Source organism: Falco naumanni, chromosome 2 (assembly GCF_017639655.2).
Source record: "Falco naumanni isolate bFalNau1 chromosome 2, bFalNau1.pat, whole genome shotgun sequence".
Classification (NCBI taxonomy): domain Eukaryota; kingdom Metazoa; phylum Chordata; class Aves; order Falconiformes; family Falconidae; genus Falco; species Falco naumanni.
Genome location: NC_054055.1, coordinates 113,421,960 through 113,442,170, shown reverse-complemented (window position 1 = coordinate 113,442,170; position 20,211 = coordinate 113,421,960). Strand labels below are relative to the sequence as shown.

General features: G+C 37.3%; 1 protein-coding gene across 3 annotated transcripts in view; it reads right to left on the bottom strand.

Moving 5' to 3' along the window:
• CADM2 (cell adhesion molecule 2) overlaps nt 1–20,211 on the bottom strand; it is a 670,184-nt gene that overhangs the window by 54,920 nt on the left and 595,053 nt on the right. For all 3 annotated transcript variants that reach the window (XM_040582919.1, XM_040582921.1, XM_040582920.1), the window contains one exon: nt 16,345–16,523. In XM_040582919.1, the coding sequence (XP_040438853.1) occupies nt 16,345–16,523 (179 nt within the window). The remainder of the gene's footprint in view (nt 1–16,344; nt 16,524–20,211) is intronic.

Here is a 20,211-nt window from a genome sequence, read left to right as displayed (position 1 = left end):
CCCGCATTTGAAAGTTTTAGATGTATGGGACCCCCCAGTCCTACTGAGCCTGATAGAAAGGCTCCTTACCAGTTCTTCCAAGAAGATTTATAGATGCTCACAAAAACTTTACTTGCCTTTGCCTTGAAAATGTTTTTGTGTAAGAAAATGCAAAATATGCACTTCAGAAAAAAAGAGAAGTACTCTTCAGTGCCCCTCATTATCCCATCAAGCATTGTGGGCGTAGGAGGTAAGCAGGTTTGGTAGTTTCCAAAATCAGACAGACTACAGGTACAAACTGATGCTCAGCAGCACAAGCGTCTGTTCAAGGCATATGAATCACTGTGCTTTAAAGAGGGTGTGCTTTTTCATTTGCATGCATGACAGAAAATGGAATTACAATTCGACCTGTTTCTAGTCCTGTAGGTTTTTTTGGTCATCGTTTTTACCGCAGAGCGCAGCTATCTCGAGGCACACTTGATGTTACCCACAGCCCCCTCTTGGCTGCTGCTCAGAAACACACTATCAAAGGGGCCATGTAGATTTGTCCTTCTGAGCTCTCTGTCATGAAGGATCTTAACTGAACAGATCTGCAGACTTCTACCCCAAAAACCTGTGTCGGAGTGAAATTTAATTCCATTTTCTGGCCTTGCAATTTCTGGAGATAGTTGTACTGAACATCCAACTGAAAAAGAAGTTTTGAATATGGCTCTCATGCCACTAAATACCGAGGATCATTATGACCGAGAGACCTTGTAAAGTGGAACTTTTTAATTTGAGTAACCATACCCAAATCAATGCACCAGATCACTATTTCAATAATACTAAGGTATTAATCCTTAGCCTCCTGTGAAGCAGAAAATAGCTATATTTTGCAGATGGGGAACCAAAGAAATAGAAAAGCCATGCTCAGAGATCTAGAAGTCAAGCAATTGTCACCACTAATTTTGAGACCTCACTCAAAATCATCAAAAATGGATGTTTGCTGACAGACAGATATGCAGTCAAAAATTCAATACTGTATTTAAGTTGGCATTCATTTCATCACCTTGCTACCTCTGAAATACAAACAATTCACAGAGAATTAATTGTTTCCATGAAAGTTGCTGGAAATGGAAAAGGGGTTAGACTTCATGCTAAGAGGAGTTACTGACTCCAGTTCCAACTCTTCTTCACGTATCTTCCCACAGGTTATACATGTAAGACCTGAATTGGATTTTCAATGAAAGAGATGGGTTCCTAACCCCTCCCTAGTGGCACAGCAGGGGGTTGGGCTGAGCCACAAATGTTCAGCCAAGAACTTTCAGTGAGGACCAGAGGTAATGTCAGAGCTCAGTGGATGCAAAGAAAACTACGGGGAAGGTTCTAGAAAGGTGTTCTTGATGGCCACTACTGTCTGTTAGCAAGCCATTAAGCTACATGAGCACTGTCAAGATGAAGGTAGACAGAACGTAATTTGATGGCTAATTGCGAGCGGACAGTGGAAAAAGGAGGAGCATGTAATGCTTGGCTTGGTCTGGAGGCTGGAGCTGAGGCACAGATGTGGTCTGTTTACGAGTGGCAGAAGAGTGTTGTACAAGATCATCTCAGAACACTGTCAGGCCTTGCCTGATCAAAATTTCCTGTTCACCTCTCCTTCTTTCTTGAATTGATGCCACATTCTTCTACTAAGGCAGAAGACATTCATCCATTTAAGTGCAGGGAGCTTGGACAATTTACTCTCACTGTCGATTTGGCCCTAAGCATTTTTATTTTCCATTTCCAAAGAAATGAGAAATGGTTCTGTTTGGTTTAGCGGGCTTATATGAAAGATAGACCTGACCTATTGAAAATATTTGACTTGTTTGGTAAAAACACGACGATATTCTGAAATGACTGAGCACAACTCAGACAACAATAGCTGCAGTTGATAAAAATGTAAAGGCTTTTGTTTCAAGCTTGACAAAGGCTGACAGAAAAATTAAAGGACAAAGTGATAATGATGGATGGCCCTTGCTGTATTTTGACTGAGAATGAAAGAAATTTTAAGTGGTAAACTGAACTGAGTGATGACCTACCTGGGAAACAATCTCACTACTCTGTGCAAAATTTAATCAGTCTGTGGTATGTAGTACTAAATAATTTAGCAAGGTTTTAAATTCAAAGGGAGCTGCATTTAGCCTTGCTCTGAGAAAACGTGATTGAACAAAAGGATCATTCAGCTTGAATATCATGTGCCAATAGCTCCTTAGCACTTAGACTGAATGATCACGAAGGCTCACGGACATGAGGTCAAGGGGTTCTTTTTACTAATTGATTCGGATTTATGAAACTCTGAAATGGCAATTATGTGCTTGACATTTTTGCTAGCAAATCAGATGTCATTGAAAAATATCCAAACCCTTTTAACAAAAGCTCCATGTAGATCTAGATCCCTAGTTAAAACCGTTAAGAGACGTATGGTGGATGTGTTCATATTGCATGACATACAGCTAAAATGGCTAGGCAGCTTAGAAAAGCAATTCACATAGACCCATGATTCTAAGACATTTCATGGGCCTGTAGATGATATTAAATGCTGGAAGATGTGAGACTGCTTATTAAAGTTTGATTAAACATAGTTTGGTTGAACAGCCAGGACAGAGGGAAAAAAACCCAAGTGTTAAGAGATGCTAGGATTTTGATCTCATTGCTCTTTTTTCCTAAGTTAGGAAATGGGAAGAACGATAGCTCTCTCTTCCTATAGAAGGTTTCATAGGTTGGATTTCTGTGGGGTTTTTTTCCTATTTGAAAAGCAATAGGTTTCAGTAGCAAATGAAGGAGGACGAAGTATTACAAAAATACAACAAAAAAGGCAATGTCTCCTGTTTTCAAAGAGCCAATCAAAAAATTGGTATCTACACATCACTGGTCCAAATTTTATCCTTAAAAAGTTAAGACTATAACTTGAAAGGACAAAGGCCACTTCATTATTAGTACTTAGTAGTGGCAGCATGGTGTCACCCCAAATCCTTTAAAAGTATGAGGACCTGATAGCACACCACAGCACATTTTACAAGACATGCTCTTAACACAATTGTTTATGACAAAATAAAAGAATGTGATGAATACGAAAAAACAAGGTATAGTAACAAATTATTTCTGATTATGCCATCTCATTTGACATTGAAAATTGACAAAAAAAGTTAACTACCCTCAATTGTCCTGAAACAACTTCTCTATTGAATATCTTATTTATTTATTGCGAGCAACAGTAGGACTTACAAAGACTACGAGTGTGTGAAAGGCTGATTTTACACCAGTAAACGCAGGTCTCCACCAGGACAGGTGTGCGAGCTGTTAGAAAACAAGGAGCTGTGGCTTTCAGGCAGGTGACAAGAAGCATCGGGAAGGCAGTGCTGTGGGGCCCTGAGGCAGGCGGCGGGGGAGGGGTATTTAGATAAACCCCACCTCTACCACCTTCCATGGGGACTCTTACGGGCAGAGCATGCTGAGTGGAGGAAGCTTCCACTCTTCCCTTTGAACCTCTCCCGTTGCACAGAACAGAATTTGGGAGTAGTAGGCACTGGGTCTATGTGCTTTATAATGCTCATGAGTACTTGCTAGAATTCAAAAAGTAGCAGGAAGCACACAAAAAAAGGCATTTTTCTTTTTTTTTTTTTTCTTCTTTTTTTTTCTGGCTAGAAAAATATGACCTTTCTCCACAGCACAGATGTTGCCAGAAATATGGCTTTAACACCTGGAGACTAGAGTAGTCTGTTGCACACACATTTTGGTGGAGTTGCACACACAGGGACCACAGGAAACATGAATCAAGCATTTCACAGAAAAACATCTAACATGAGCATTTAAGTATTGCACTAGTGGCTGATAACATTCAAAATGTAGGGTTTGACCTTTGAAGCCCTCAGTGTGTATTTTAGGGATCACGCTGCTTCCCACCCCACCCTACTGAATTTGTGATAAGCAAAAGCACTCTCCAGCTGCAGCTCCCTCGAAACAGAAAGAGAAGTTTCATTGAAGGCCTTGAGATGCTGTGAGCACGCTCCCATTTCATTGTCCATCAGACTCATTATCTGTCACCAGTCTAGCCGTTTGAAAAGCTCACCATTCTTGCACTCAGTGAAGCAGAAGGATAACAGGTAACATAATGTAGTATCTCACAATACATTTACCTATTGCTGTTCAGTTGGGGGGGAGGGGGGCAGATTATATGAATTGCAAGATTTCTACAGCAGAAAACAAATAGGTTGTAATGCATTATTTCTTAAATTCTAACTGTGCTAAAACCAAGTGATAAACAGAGAACATAAAAGGATAAATTTGATAAGATAGTAGCTCGACCTGGTGATTAGATACTGAAGATTATCTTAGTACAAGAAAAACCTAAATTTGCAAGTAGGCGAATTCTTTAATATTGTGGAATCTGTTTTAAAGTGCTCGAGGTTTTACTTTATTAATGGTTATTAGCAGATGTACTTTTAAGGACAAATCAAAACAAGTATTCAACAGAAAGATTAATCTTTCATGCTCTGGAGTTATATGAATACAATACATACTTCAGATCACTCCAGAAGTACTCTGTAAGACCCATTCTTTCCTAGACTTACCATAAGTTTTGCTAGTAGTTAAATAAAAGTAATTTCCCATTTAATAGTAGTAATATTAATAAAGCCTATTGTTTTAAGGGAGTCATTCTATCTTCTAGAAAAGCCCATCTTTCTAATTAAAGTAGTTACAAATACTGCACTGAGCAAGTCACTGAAGCTTATGCAACTTGCCTGAAAGGAATTAAGTAAAATTTGCAGAGCATGCAGTAGGCGACGGAAAAGAATTTTGCAATTCAACATTTTAAATAAAAGGTAGAGTTTTAGAGCATTGAGACTGCAGCCTCAAATGAAGAAGTTTTACTTATAAGAAAGCATCTATACAAGCCTCGATTTTGTTCACAATTCTACATTCACACACACATATGCAGTAAGGAATGGATGTCTGCCTTGTGGTTTTGTAAGATCATGATTTAGACAGTACAGATCAAGTGTTAGGGAAAAGGAGGTAGCATTATTCCCATTTCATAGCTGGGGAAATGAACACAGAAGAATTAAGTAGAATGTCTTATATTTTACAGACTTCTGAGCCTGACAGGGGAGTTCAGAACAGCTCTCCCAAGTCCCATTTTAATCCTCTATTTAAAAACCCAAAACAATTAAAAACACGAAAGAAAACAAACCCGCTTAAAATTTTATTTAAAAAAGCAGTTGCCCTTATACCTGCAGTGTCAATTTCACTGCATTCAAGACAAAATGTTACTAGAAAAGGCACCAAACATCTTGTATGTATAAAGCCAGCACAATTTGCCCCAGAAGTGCAGCATTCTATCACTATTAATACGGTGTGCTAGGCCCACTGCCACTGCTTAAAAATCACATTAAGGCTGTGATGTTCATTTTTATTCTTTTTAAGTAAACAGACAAGCCATATTTCCTTGTTTCTCCAAGCCATAAAATAGGAGTATTCAAAATTAAATGAAATAAAGTACTGGCAGCTGGCCCTTGAAAACCTATATGGAAAAGCTAATGTACAATACAAATTCAGATACTAGCAGCCTTGAACAAAGATGACAGCTTTCTCAGAATGACACTTGACTCTTTCTGTGCAAAACATTTTAAGAAGCTCAGCCAGAACTGCACTAGGAAGAAGAAAGAGGCCAAGGAGAATTTTCTAAAATTTCCCTATTAAGGAGACAAGTATTGAAACTAAATGGAGGTAAACAGATTGCTGATGTCTATTTTATTATGGTTGCTACTTTCATTGCTCTGAGAAATTCAGCAAAACCCACTGAAATTGCTTAAACAACTCAAAACTCACTGCAATTATTTTAAGGTTAGTAAAAAGAGATAACAGGGAATGTTATTTATTTTAAATTACTTTATTTCAATATAAAATCAAAGGGGTCCAAACACTAATCTGAAATGCTTTATCATAGTGGGATAGCTGTATCCCAATGAAAATCATCTTGCACAAGGTAATGGCATCTTTGCAACCTAGAGCATAGTTTATTGCACTTCTTTGCACTGCCTTTGGCTTAATTCAGACATTCTCATCACCATAGTACATTGCCTGAGAAAACAAGGCCCTATCTTTCTAGCTGCTGATCTTTTCTGCTCTGTCTTTTTTTGCTTAAAAGACTTCTATACATGTAGTTGAATTCCCTCCCTGACTTTTTGGCTTTGCATAACATAATGCTATGAATGGTGGGACACATAATATAGTCAATACTTATGTTTATTAATATTATCCAACTTCCTTTCAGGTAGGCAGACATTTGGTTCCTTTAACTACTAAGCCATTAAATAGGACATTTCACCAATGGAATATCACAGTATTTGTTGCAAAGAATGCTTGGTCATACCTGCTAATTTATTTTAAACAAAATTATATACAAAACCGTGCAAAAAGATTTCAGTTCCTGCTTGTGAATGATGAAAGCCATCCAGAGCTCTCCTCAATCAAGCAGCAAACTAGCACTTCAACATGTCAGCCTCCTTCAACTCCTCCCTGCCTCCTACCAATCAAGGATTAGGAAACCTGCAGAAAATACAAAATACAGAAACCACAGAACGAAAACAAAATCCACTAGTGCAATGACCCACAGAAATATATGAAAAATAAAACACTTCACCAACTCCTACAGTTTTACCCTGCCAAACTTTTTTTTTCTGTCCTTGCTCTGCTCCTTTGGTTTGTTTCATTCTTCACTTGCCATGAGGATTAATATGGGTAGTTTCAGCTGAAAGGTATACCCTCCGTAGGCATGAGGTTACCAAGCAAATGCGATTTTTTAATTCAAGGGCATATCTGGGGAGTAAACACACTGTGTGGATACCAGTGAAGGAAAAGTAAAAAGTAAAGGAAATCTGTGTCAGAGTATAAAGTCGATAAAGGAAAAAAGAAATTACAACGTTAATCCTTCTGTCTTCAGGCCTTCTAACAAAAGTAATCCTGACTGAAAACTGTTTGGACTACTCACAAATGACACATCACATCACACAATAACATGAACTCCATCAGCTGCAGCAGATATCTGGAGACCTGTTCACAGGCACCTGCTGGGTAAATTTCATCGAAAGGGGTTTGATGCTAGTGAAAGAACCACTGCCTTGTGAAAGAAGTCAGGCTGCTGTGGGAGATCCCCACACGGCACTGGCCGTTCCAGCCGACTTTATCAACTTCAGCAAATCTATATTAACACCTGCTAGCAATGGTTTCTGTGTTTTTTTTTTTTTTTTTTTTTTCTCCTTGCAACTTGAGGATGATTTTGAGATATACCCTTACTGTCCTTCTGGCTAGCTTTTGCTGTCTTGTCTCCATTCCATGGGAATCACTCAGATTCACAGTAAGGCACAGCAGGACAGAGGAAGATCCATTGCAAAAAAGCCTATGATATGATTTAGCAATAAAAAAAGTGATTTTAATTACAAAGCAAAGAGAATTTTGTTATATTGGGTCAAGAATTCAAGCAGTAAGAGCTAGAAAAAATAGTTTGTGACTGCAGCCTAGGTGGAGGAGGTGCTACAGACACTTTGAGTCCCACAATAAATTCAGACTGAACCTATACTGTGAAGAAAGATGTTATGATGATTTTTAAATTTTGTTTAGGCAAATTTCAAATTTTTGTCAGTTTGGTTTGGTTTTTAGTTGGAAGAATACTGAAAACAAGGGGAGGAACCTTATTTGCTTTACATAAAATACTAATAAAATACTGTAAGAAATGTTTTATGGAGTATGTTTTCCTTTATACAATATAGAAATGCAGGCTAAGAAAATCTCCAGAAAAAGTTAACACATCATTAATCATTAAAATTACAAATAGTAAAAATAGAATAATCAGAACTAATAATTATTAACATCAAATTACGGATATTAGAAATATTAATGGTTTGAGATGAGCATATTTCTAAATGTCTATTCACTAAGTCTCTCTGCTCATCTTCACATGTGATCAGAGACTTAAGATATGAACTTCTCAAAGCCCTCTAAGAGGCATAATTTTTACAGAAGCTTTACCTACCCTCCCCAGACTTGGGATTCTGTTTGTAATCTCCCCAAAGCAATTATATTTATCTTCATTTGCTCAGAACCAATGATTTTTGCCACCTTCTCAAGGTTTGTAATCTCAGTTTGAACAAAACATGGTACTGATGTATCACCAGGCTAGCATCACCAGTTGACATTTGCAGCAGTATCACTGTATACTGTACCATTTTCCTTTCTTGAATTGAGTGTAAAACTGAGCAACCTAGTCTCAAAAGAAAGATAAGTTATAGAAGCACCATATGAGAAAGACAGAGAGAGGACACCCTTATCTGCATTCCACGTAGCACCTAATGGTGCAGGAGAGATTTCGATTTAGAAAATTACTAAGCCACTAATAATTTCTTTATGGTTGGAGTTTTGTGAATAATAAATGATCTAGATGGAAACAGAAGACCATTAGCAACTGTTAGGCTATAACTTTGTCATCAGTCTCAAGTGACATTACTCTGTTAACAGTTATATTTTTTTTCAAGAAGATCGCATATGATGTTCATAGACATGGTAATTTAACATTCTGAGTGCTCAAACAAAAAAGCTCAATTTAAGTAAAGTTCAAGAATGTTAGAGGTATAAACAACAGCAAAGCTTGAAGCCCAGAAAAATTAGGGAGCAAGCTGTGCTACTACAGCAAATCAGTGATAATAAACTCAACAGCACTATTTTTGAAATACACATCACTTAAGACCAGTTAAAACAGTTCTTTTCAAAAAAGCAACAGCAACATATCTAGTATATCTAGTTCAAGAAGTACTTTATTGTAGATGCTATACCCATATACAAGCACCCAAAATTTTAACTTTCTGTAATTATTACATATGGAGGAAAAACTTCGTAATTCAAAACCAACATGCAATCTTTTTCTTTTCAGAGATCGCATAGGGAATCCAAATTAAGAACCATCACTTTAGCCAACAATAGATGTACATATAAAATTAAATATTTTCAAGTACTGTGTGTTATAAAATACATTATCCAAAACTACAGATTTTTAGAAGAAGTACAACTTCTATTCAAATAAGAATGAGCTATACATGTTAGAATATGTTGTTATAGGTTGGACTTGGAGAGAGATTTGCTGCATCAACCAGGAGAAAAAAAAGAAAGTAAACCCAGGACAAATTTAGATTTAATTCAACTGAAATAGTCTGAATTCAATAATGTCAATGAGTACTCCAGTATGGGGGAAAAAAAATAAAATCTTCCATATGTTATCTAAGAAAATAACTTTATTTTAATATTTTATTTCATCAAAACCAGCATTTTAATGTAAAAATGCAGAAGTGTCAAACAGATTCCCCAAAAGTGTTACTGTGGTTTGGAATGTTATTTTCTTGACCTTTCCACAATGATTTTGCGCTTATCTGAAAAAAAATTTTGTATGTTATTTTTCTAAAGTCACCTTAAATGAAGAAATATCAGTTCACACAGCTCAAGTATAAACCCCACTATTCAAGTATTTATCAACAAAAAGCAATTTCAAAGTAGCTGCCTTGCGAGTGTTCAGGGATAATAGCTGGACAATTCATCCATAAAATTAAGCCAACAATTCCACCATAAGTTTCTTGACAGACTTCTCATACCTGAAAATGTCAACTAAACATTATTCTTCTTTAGTCCAATAATAAAAACTATACAATGATTTCTTAATTCATCTGATTGTGCAGCATTCATCTACATTGTGCTCTAAAGTCTGGGCCACCTCTTTTAGCACAACCAAGAGTTCTCTGGAGAAGTTAACTTTAATATTATGGTAATGATTTAATACCTTAATGTCACCTTAGAACAGCGATGTATATACTAAATCAAAATATTTCAACATAATTTAAAGGGCTATGCTTTGCAGAATAACATGCGAATGAAATTCTCTGTGTATTTGTAATGCTACCTCTAACATAGGGTTATAATGAGTTACTTTCTTAGGTCTGCCATAGTGAAACTTCACTTCTCCAGAACTCAGCTTTTGCAAGAAAACCATCCAGCTGCTGCGGATTTCAAAAGATGTGAAGATGAAAAATGAAAAAGATCTCTTTCTTAATAAGTGACTAGACCTCTGTTTGCTTGGTTTTGTTTGTGTGTGTACGCGTGTGTGCTGTGAATGTGTGTATGCATGCATGCATAGCGGGGAAAGGGAAGAGAGAAAAAGAAAAAAAAAAGATGGTTTGGGGGAAGGAAGGCTTTTGAGAAGGAGAAATTATTCAAGCGCATTCTTTTATTTATTTATTTTTCAGCTGAAAGCTCAGGCTCCTCTGTCCATGAGTTGTCTTTTGTACTTTTTAATGTTAATTTTACTCTTTATAAGATGGCGATAGGATAGACTTTTCACCTCTGTTTTAAGGACTCAGATCTGAGATATTCTCTTTCTTTTAATTCAAACACGGAAAAAAATCTCAAAACCAAGAAGCATAGGCATTCACATGTATAGAATTTCAAATGAAGTCCTAAGCAGTCTTCTGGGCCTCATATACTTGATATGTCTTGATTGCTGTAATGGGAAGACTATTCTTTTACTAAAAACACCCTCTATTTAGCTATACATGTTCTTATTGTTCCATTACACTATGGGTCTGCTCAATTCTCTTTTCGCAAAGCCCAATCTTTATTCACTCAAAATGTAGGATTTTCCCATAGGCAAAAAAGTCTTTTCTCTGAAATGTGTCTGTAAATGAGACATTTCAACTCGGAAACTATAAAGGAGAAAACTTCAGAAATTGTCCTGCTACCATAATGTCCAGGGTCTTAACGCCAAAACAGAGGGCAACTAGACTACTGATGAGTGTGCTGTTCCACATGGATGCTGGTTCCTTTCCTTCCCACCTCCCTCCCACCCCTCCAGTGAATACTTTTTATGTGGGGTTTTTTATATACTTTCATGAGGATAAAATGTCAAAAAAACAGTGCACAAGATTTATCAGAGGCTTATAATGAAAATATTTGCAAGCCATGAGATCTATTGCCTATCAGGTAAGCTCAGCTTTGAAAGAAAACAGAAAAAAATATCACCTTCTCAGTTTTATTTCAAATTTCTGTTCTACTTAGTTTTTACTTTCATTGAGTGAAAGATGTGCGCAAGTGAGTGACAGAAATAAAGGAAAGAGAGAAGGCGCCTATGAGAACATCACAATAATGCAACACAATAAAAGCGTGATAGTGGGCGAACAAACAGACAAAGATAAAGGAATCTAGAACAGATAGAGATAATGGAGTTTATTTCATTTCAGACATGTTTTGGATACCACAGACTTTCTACTAATTTGAAAAGAAACTTGTATGGAAGTAAAAGTACAGTGCTAGAATTATGGGTGGCCAGAGAAGGTGAATCTCTGTAAATGTATTTGGAGGCTGGAGGTAATAAACCGTCTGTTACAAATTCGGCATAGTGCTGTTCCAGGTATGGAGAAGACTCTATCACAGAGATTTACTGCTAGACCAAAAAGGAAGAAAAAGGTGAAAAAGAGACCATGAAAGAAGAAGAGTGGATACAGGGGATTGGATCCCAGGAAATAAAGAGTCCAAGATCGTAATTAGTGAGAAATTGAGAGCGAGGTGGAAATGCTTCAGAATCTGTTCAAGGGAAGCAGCATGAAAATTAAAGTTACTTTAACTGCATACTTATAGCACAAACAGCAAAAGAGGTCAAATAAATTGGAAAGTTGGGAAGTGAAGAGATCAAGCAGCAGGCTTAAACAAACAAAAGAGAATACTTTTCCCTCAAAGCACATAATTCAATTCAGAAACTTGTTGCCACAGGTTATTGTGAAAACTAAGATGATAAATGTTTTGAAATGGGACTGGACAAGCAGGTGGAAGATAAATACATAATAGTCCAAATAAAGGTGCAGTGGGACCTTTGGTCTTACTCATTGTAGGAGACCTTCTGCTTGAAAGTACATTTCAAAATATTAACGAGGATGTGACTCGGTCTTTCAATTGCCTTTATTTGCAAAAAGTAGCTTGACGAAGAAAGAAATACAAAATACTTGAAAGGCTGAAGTCAAGGGAATATGCTATGCCACTTTTTATTCTCCAGAGATACTGAATTTCTGACTTAATCACCTTCGACTGTATGTGTAATTGTGACAGTAAGAACTGCCTTGACCATCCACAGCTACTGATTCATGTTAATTTCTATATTACTTTGACATATAACTGAAAAATGACACATTATAGCCATTAATATTTCAATTAATGGAATGTGTGTCTTTAGATCAGGATATTTCACCAAGGTACTGTATTTTAAATAGGTCTGCAAATTATCAAATGCTGCTGTTTCCATTAAGAAGATTTCCCAATGATGTGGACTTATGTCACCCACTCAGTTTGATGTTGAACTAAGTCTTCAGCACTGACATCCAGAGGTTATGAACTAGTGCTATATACATAACAGCTGTGTCTTTGTTTTGATTATGATGGACCACCTCCTTTCTCTACTCTGGCTAAATCAATGCAGTTATTACCTAAGCTTTACAAGTAGAATCTATGTTTTTGGGTTGAGCATCATGAGTTTGACAGTTAGTTCTGTTTACTGATGATTAACGACTAGTATTTGGACAAAGGTAAACAAAAATTCTTAATAAATTGGACGAGAGTGAAAATTGCCTGGGGCCTATTACCAAAGAAAGAGGGTAATATATCTAGCCAAAATATGCACTTCTAAAGCACTAAGCTTGCCAATTAGAATACAGAAATGACAACAGCTACAGGCATTAAAGCTTGTGCCTTTGTTACTGCATGAGACAGATGTTTGAGCAAAGTACATGTCTTGCCTTTGTACTGCTGCCTATATACTCTGACTTTGTGCCCACCTTCCTGCTTCATGAAGTATTTTCTTGACATTTATTATTAATAATAAAAGTTAAGAAAAATTAAAGTAGCAGCTGTATTGATTCAGCAAAGCAGCATGAGCATATTTAATAGCCCATGCCTTTTACTTGATTCAAATATATTCAATTCCTCTGAAGTGTGATTTCTTTAATTATACTGCAAATCTAAAAGACTTTTTATGTTATCAGATACTAATTATATTAGACAGATTGCCATTCATCTGCCTATAGCAATATTTATTTCCACTGCCATCACTTAACATCAAAACAGTATTACCTCATCATCATTTACAGTGGAAAAATACTACTTTTCTGTACAATTTTGCGTCTAGGTTTGTCCAGTTACAGGCATGAGACACTCTTTGCTTGGTTCGTAAAATCAGTATTTATAAATATTTTGCTTAATCTCTAATTATGACAAACTATACCTTCCATTTTTAGGCAAGCTTCTCTGTGCTAAAGCTGCTTAAATCTCCTCTGAGTTAGGAAGATAACCAGAAACAGAGAATTAGTAGGCTGAGTCCCGCTGACAGGGAGATTTCATAGGGGAAAAAAGGAATAGAAGCCAGATGAAACTTTTACAGACTTAATAAAGAGAAAGACAGATCTGTTGTAGTAATAGTGAAAAAAGGAAAAAACGCAGAGGAAATCACGGTATGGATAAGAAAAGCAAAGCTGTGAATCAGGTTACACGTCCCTGCCTCTGCAGAGGATACCTTCCATTGATGTCCTCTGTGCCTTCCCACACAAGCTTGCCTGGAAAAACCACATCAGCCATTCTCACTCTCTAAACCTAGGCATGTCATTATCATTCTTTCTCTCAATCACTGCAACTCCTCTGGGCTCGAGAGTTACCTAGAAAAACAGTTGTTTAACAGCTGTGGAGCTGGACTTCCAGAGGCCCCATTAAGGCTGGGGCTACTAGCACTCAGGGCACTTACACCTCACTCCTTACACAGCTGGTACGTCACTTTTCCTAGACGTTACTTCCTTGACCTGCAATTTAGAAGAATCTCTTGTGCAGAGATTCTCTCCTCATGCAGATTCCTCCCCTCTCCTCTCCCACATCTTTGCTAACGTACTTCCCCTTATGTTAAATCTGGCAGGTGCTTGTATTAGAGACCTAACATTCCAAGTAAGAAGGCATACTTATATGATAAATCAGCTCTAACAAAGGGGTAGGACAAAAGAATTACATCAATACATTAGGCACAGGGGAAGGGATGAGAAATCAAAGGATGCTCCCAGATATATTTAGGAAGCTATAGAAAAAAAAAAATACATCTTCTATTAAATGGAAGAACACATCTCAGAAAATGATAAAAAGTAGGTTTGCTAGCCCCCAGAGAAAGAGAGAGGGAAAGAGAGAGAATATTGTATAATTTGGGGAGGATTTTGTTTCACTAGAGACATTCACGAATGTAATGAGCTAAAGAAGGGGTAAGACTGCTTAAATTGATCTATACAGCTGATTGTGCTACATTTGATAAAATAATTGTGTCAGTGCCTTCTGTACTTAAACTTAACGACTCTGAAAGGCAGTAAGCTGTTAAGCACTAAACGTCATCACATACTCTGTCACAGTACTCTGCTTCAGAAAGCTTGGAAGCACCTGACATTTACCTTCTCTAGTTCTAACACTGGAATTGCAGATACGCAATTAAGAAAACTCTGGTACTCATAACAGAAAAGGTCAGCAATGTGCAAGCTAAACCTGATAACATGCCTAATGTGCTGCCAAACATAACAGAATGCCTTCCTGATAATGAATGATTTTACAGACTGCCAGGAAGTTGTTGCAAGATAATCAGATCAACAGGGGGCATGCCACTATGCGAGAGACACATAGGAGATTGTGAAATATTCTTTGATAGAGGTATATTGCAAAGTCACTACTGATGGAAAAATCTACCATTATAAACAGCTATGTTTTCAGAAATAATCACAGAAATAATTTGGGCAGAAAACACAAACAGAAGTTTCAACATTTGGTAAGCGCAGAAGCCATTACCTCATCAAAGGCAGTGCCCTTTGTGCCTGCTGCCAACAACCAATACAGCACCACCTCCAGGATGTAAAAGACATTTTTTCTTTTTCTTGTAGCAATCGATGTAAGTAGAGGTTAAAGGATTTAGTTTTTCTGTTTGTCTTCAATACAGAAATACTCACGTAGCAGTACAGGATCTGTATTCCTCATGCAAAGACCTCCTCCTTAGTTGTGCCACTAATCCTACATAAACTAATAGTGAACTTTAAGAAAGACAAAAAGTAATCTAAGGGGTTCTTTTGATAAATGACATTTCATCCACAGTGCCAATAAACAGCTCATTACTGAAAGCTGAAAGTAGCACTTATTAGAAGTTTTCTGCCAAATACCTAAAGGCAGATTAAACCTTTAGTGAAAAATGGTTTTGAGACCTTACAAACATCAAATAAACATGTTTTTGTTATGCCTGAATTAATCATAAGCAAATAAAATCTATATAGTTTGCATGTCTATTTACAAACTACAATTTTTATTAGATTGTTTCAGTTTCTTTTGTCATAGTCCCAAGAAGTTGCATTTTTTAAAAAATCTAGAGGGAAAAAAAGTACCATCATAAACTATAGTGGTGCTTTCACCTCTACATTCACTTAGGTTAAAATTCAAATTACAGAACTCATAATCTTCCAGGAATTACCACATACATATCTGTGATAAGAGGGCATTATGTTTTGAGATTGCTAGATCCATATTGCAAAGCCAGGTTAAAGACAAATGCTAACCTTGCATTATCGTTTCTCCTATATTTCATGATCAGTGTAAAAGCCAGCTATACTTTCCATGTGACGCATATTGTTGCCTAATTAATTAAGGAAAACAAATCAACTGAAATTTAATGTGAACCCTCCTATTTTTTTATTTTATTAGAAGTATCATGAAATTAGGACATGACATAGTTTTGATCATTGACTGTCATAATAGGCCAGATGATGATCAGCTAACCTTTACAAGCTGAATTTTCTCAAGTAGCAGGCTGTAACTTGTGTAAGAAAAGTATCTGATGTCCTATCTTTGGTGGCCTATAAAAACCTAAACAAAAAAACTCAAGCACCCATCTCTCTGGTATTTCCGTATTTTTCTTCATATATCCTTTTGCAACCAGCTTTATCTGAACAGTGTGTGCCTGAGGCAAGTATTTATAAAACAGTTCTGACATAGTGAAGAAGATTTTTACACATGCTTACATTGCAAAAATTTTCCAACATAAGTGACTATATTTTGCTTAAACTGTATGAAGAGAGGCATGCCAATAAAAGGAAGTAAACACACTCCCCACAGCTAGATGATAGCATCAATAAAAGTTCAATTAGAGTTCCAGCCTTTTCATCCTATTTTTTTGGTAATGATCAAAAGCAACTGATTGTATTGTCTTGAAATGCTACGTATGCATAAAATGCATCAAAAAACTATTGAGAACACACTCACCATGTACTATCAGGACATATTCTGTGCTGTTTCGGCCAATAGGATTTTTTGCTTCACATCGGTATGTGCCATTGTCTGTTTTGTTTAGGAAACTGATGCTTAGGACCCTGCCGTTGACAACCATTCTCTCTGGATCTGGCAGCTCTCCACCGTCCTTTGTCCATAGTACTGGTTCTGGCCTGTTGGATCCAGAGCAATGCATTTAATCAGATACATGAAACACGTATATACAACATAATACATCAGAAACAGTAGCGTCAGAAACTTACAAATGGTAACCTGCCATCAAAGAATATTACATGATTGTTTGAGTTACTGAATACAATGAACTGTCACTATTACAAACTCGCTGTCCCAGATGGGAGCTACTAAAGAAAGTGAAAAAAAAACAAGCAGGGAAAAGAAGAGAAACAGAAAGGGAAGCAGAACAATACTGGAACAGGCCAAGATCTTTCCTAAATTAAAAAAAAAAGTTCTCGCGAGGTTTCAGAACCCACAGTTCAACAAGATGCTTGGCAAGCTAAGTGAAAACAGCTTTCCATTGGTGTGATGAGCAATATGGTCCTGTGTGGCTGACAGGCATCAGAAATCATGCAAGCAGGCTGAGGTATATGTAAGTGGTTTGTAAATGGATTCTAAAATTATTTAGGCCATTCACATTCATAAGTGCGCTTGCATGCACTGAGTGTTTTTCCTCAACCAGGCATATCAGTCTCAAAGTAGCACATCTTACACACAATCTAAATTTATTTCTGTTGCGGCACTGTGTCACAGCCCATCCCTTTTTCCACCCTTTCTGCATCCTTCCCTCAAATAATTGCTTGTTACACATGTTATCACAAACAATGAAAGATGCAACTTAAAATCCTGGATATCCTACTTTTGTGAAACCTTTCCTCTTCTGCCCCATTAACTCACATCAAACAGGCCAAAGGCAAAGCACTGACAGCGATAACCCCCTAGGCAAGTTAAGGGCACTGCAGGGAAGGGAACCAACAGCCTTGCAGATTCCCACTTTCCCACTGGCAAGTGATACCTCTTTCCTAAAGACTCAAGAAACTCCACACTTCATGAGATTTGGCTAACAGACACCAGCATGTATTTATTACTGGTATGCGGTCTTTACTTACACATAACAAGATCCATTTTCAAGTTTACGTGAGAGCAATCACCAAAAAGACTGGTCCATGACTGGGAATGAAAAGTTGGCTACCTGAATCCTGACTCTCACAAGCAGACAGAGCATCTCAGGCCCTTAGATACCAGTCACTTAAGCAAGATATATACAGCCTGGGGATCCACTGTACATTACTTGTATCTGGTAGCTTTGTGTACCACAGTCCAACTATCAATCAATTTCTTTTGGGTACACTACTTAAGTCATTTCAGTCAGAAGCAGTTCTGGATTTGCACACTTATTTGGCAGGAGAATGTTACATTATATTTTCCAATTGAAGTCTGCAGTAGTATGGCTAGGTAATAAAACAAAATATAAAATGCTGTTCTAACATCAGTAGATGCCAAATTACTTGCTAGTTTTACTCAAGAAATATTTAATTTCATTAATTTAAGCAGCTTTTAAAGCCTATTAAATATAGTAAGTGTTAAGAGTAAGAATTAAATCTAAATACCTAAGGAGAGACGTTTTGTCAAACTGTGGCCTCCTGCAGACAAATAGTCCTAATGACTGCAATGACATGATTTTAAGTTAGGCAAGACATGTAAACAAAGCGGGTTTTTTCTGAAATGTACTTAATGCCACTTAATTTATATTATTTCTTTAAGTAAAAAATCTGTAACATTTTTTTCTTCAAAGATAGTAGAGATTTATACATATTTTAGTAACATTTGGATGACACCTTGTTAAATTGTTGTTGAAGTTGTTAGCTAGACTGGCTATTCTCCAAAATGATGACTTTTTCAGAAAAACATATACTAAGGGAATAAAGATTCACATAATTTTAAACCAAGGATTAAGAACTGTTGGTGTAATGGGCCTTACTTTACCATACCATAAATATATCTTCATACTCTTCCTGAGTGGACTTTAAAGAACTGGTATCTAAAAAAACATGCCAGACAATATACATGCTTCCTTTCTGCTTAATGTGAACAGGGAATCTAGATGTCCGTGCTGTTGCAGAAACATTGCCCTACAGAGTTCACAACATTAAGGTGTGATTTGCTTTGATATGTTAAGGTGGATTTGTTCAATTTTCTAGGAAACTCCTCATTGTTTTCCATTTATCAGTTTATTGTGAATCTGTAATCCCAGGAGTGGAAACTCTGAAACACTTCTGCTGCAATGTGCACCATTATCTTCATAAATGGCATGTTAAAGCAACTTCTGTGCAGTGGTAATTTATGGAACTTACATTTTAAATTGAAATTAGATGGCATATCCTAGGGGAAAACCCATAGGATAACAAGTAAGTATGAAATGGAACCTTAGATATAAATTATTCAGGGACCTTTGTCACATTGTAATATACTAACTCTAGTCTTATACAGAGTGCTTAGTTGTGGCTGCAAAATGATGCTGCCACAAAATTCATGGCTTAGAGAGAGGCGGATCTACATTCTCTGGGTGTCAGGGAAGCTGCTAATTAACAGTTAATGTTAAGCCATCCTGCACTGGCTTAGTGGCAGCAGCAGGGCAATTCCTGGGCAGCTGACCCACAGTCAACACACTACGGTGGCTGGCCATAGCTCTGACTCCATCTCACTGTTCTCAGGGGGGACGGTGCCTAAAGAAGCAATTCTGTCATAGCCACCAAATTAAATTTTGCCTGCACTGCTGAGAAGCTTTGAGATGCTCTGGTCCAAACAATTTGTTAGTTAGGCAGAAGTGAGCTAAGAACATGAGACATGTTCATGCGCCCAGGCCCGCATGCTGCTGTGGTCAGTGGCAAGGGAAGTGGCTGTTTAAGGAAAGCAAGTGAGTGTGGCCATTTCCCGCAGTCTGTTCCCCCTGTTCTCTGCCAGCATCCACAATCATTCTAACAGGGATGTTGGAGGGCATCTCTTGTTCTCTTTTGTATCTCCTTAGCATTCCGACATGTTGCTTATGAATGTCTCTAATATCTTTTTGAACCTGCTTATACTGTCAACCCAGGCTCCTGTAGCAATGAATTCTGGAAGTTCCCTACCCACTGTGCAAAAACATATTTACTTTTATCTGTCTTACACTGATCTCCTAGCAGTGGCAATGAATATTGCAGGATATGTTAAGTAATGGTTCTGCATATTATAACCTTGTTGTAGGTTACGATAGCCTTGTACTGCATATGCCTCCCTCTCCCTCTCTTTGTCTGTTTGATTTTGATACCTTCTGAGATCATTGGCAGGGGAAGAGAAAACTCATGAGAAAAAAGGGCAAAGGACTCATAAATTTAGAGCATATTGGCTATTTCTTGATAATTCCTTTAGTACCTTCATTGTCCAAAGCACAAATGCAGCTGAAGCATTGATGGGGAAGCTTCTTTCTGTGACACAAGGCACAAAGAAGTGTGAATTCCCCACTGTTGATCCTATTGAAATGTGTTCACGGTTGCACACCAGACAGTGGTTCTGGCTCTTACCCAACATGTTGAAAGGGTTCTGGATTAACTGGGGCATATTTAGGTTTGATATTCTAAAACACCCGGCAAATATGTACACTCCTTATATTGCACACTTTTCTCCATTGCAATCATCTTTAATATTGCAGAATTTCAGCTTTTCATCACATACTAAGGAGTTGCCATAATGCTATCTATTACTGTGCGGACTGGAACAAACAGGGTGTCCCTGTGTCTTGCATTTGGGCTTACTTCAAGTTGAAGTGTGAAGAAGACACCAGTTTAATGCCCATTTTTCTCAGACAAT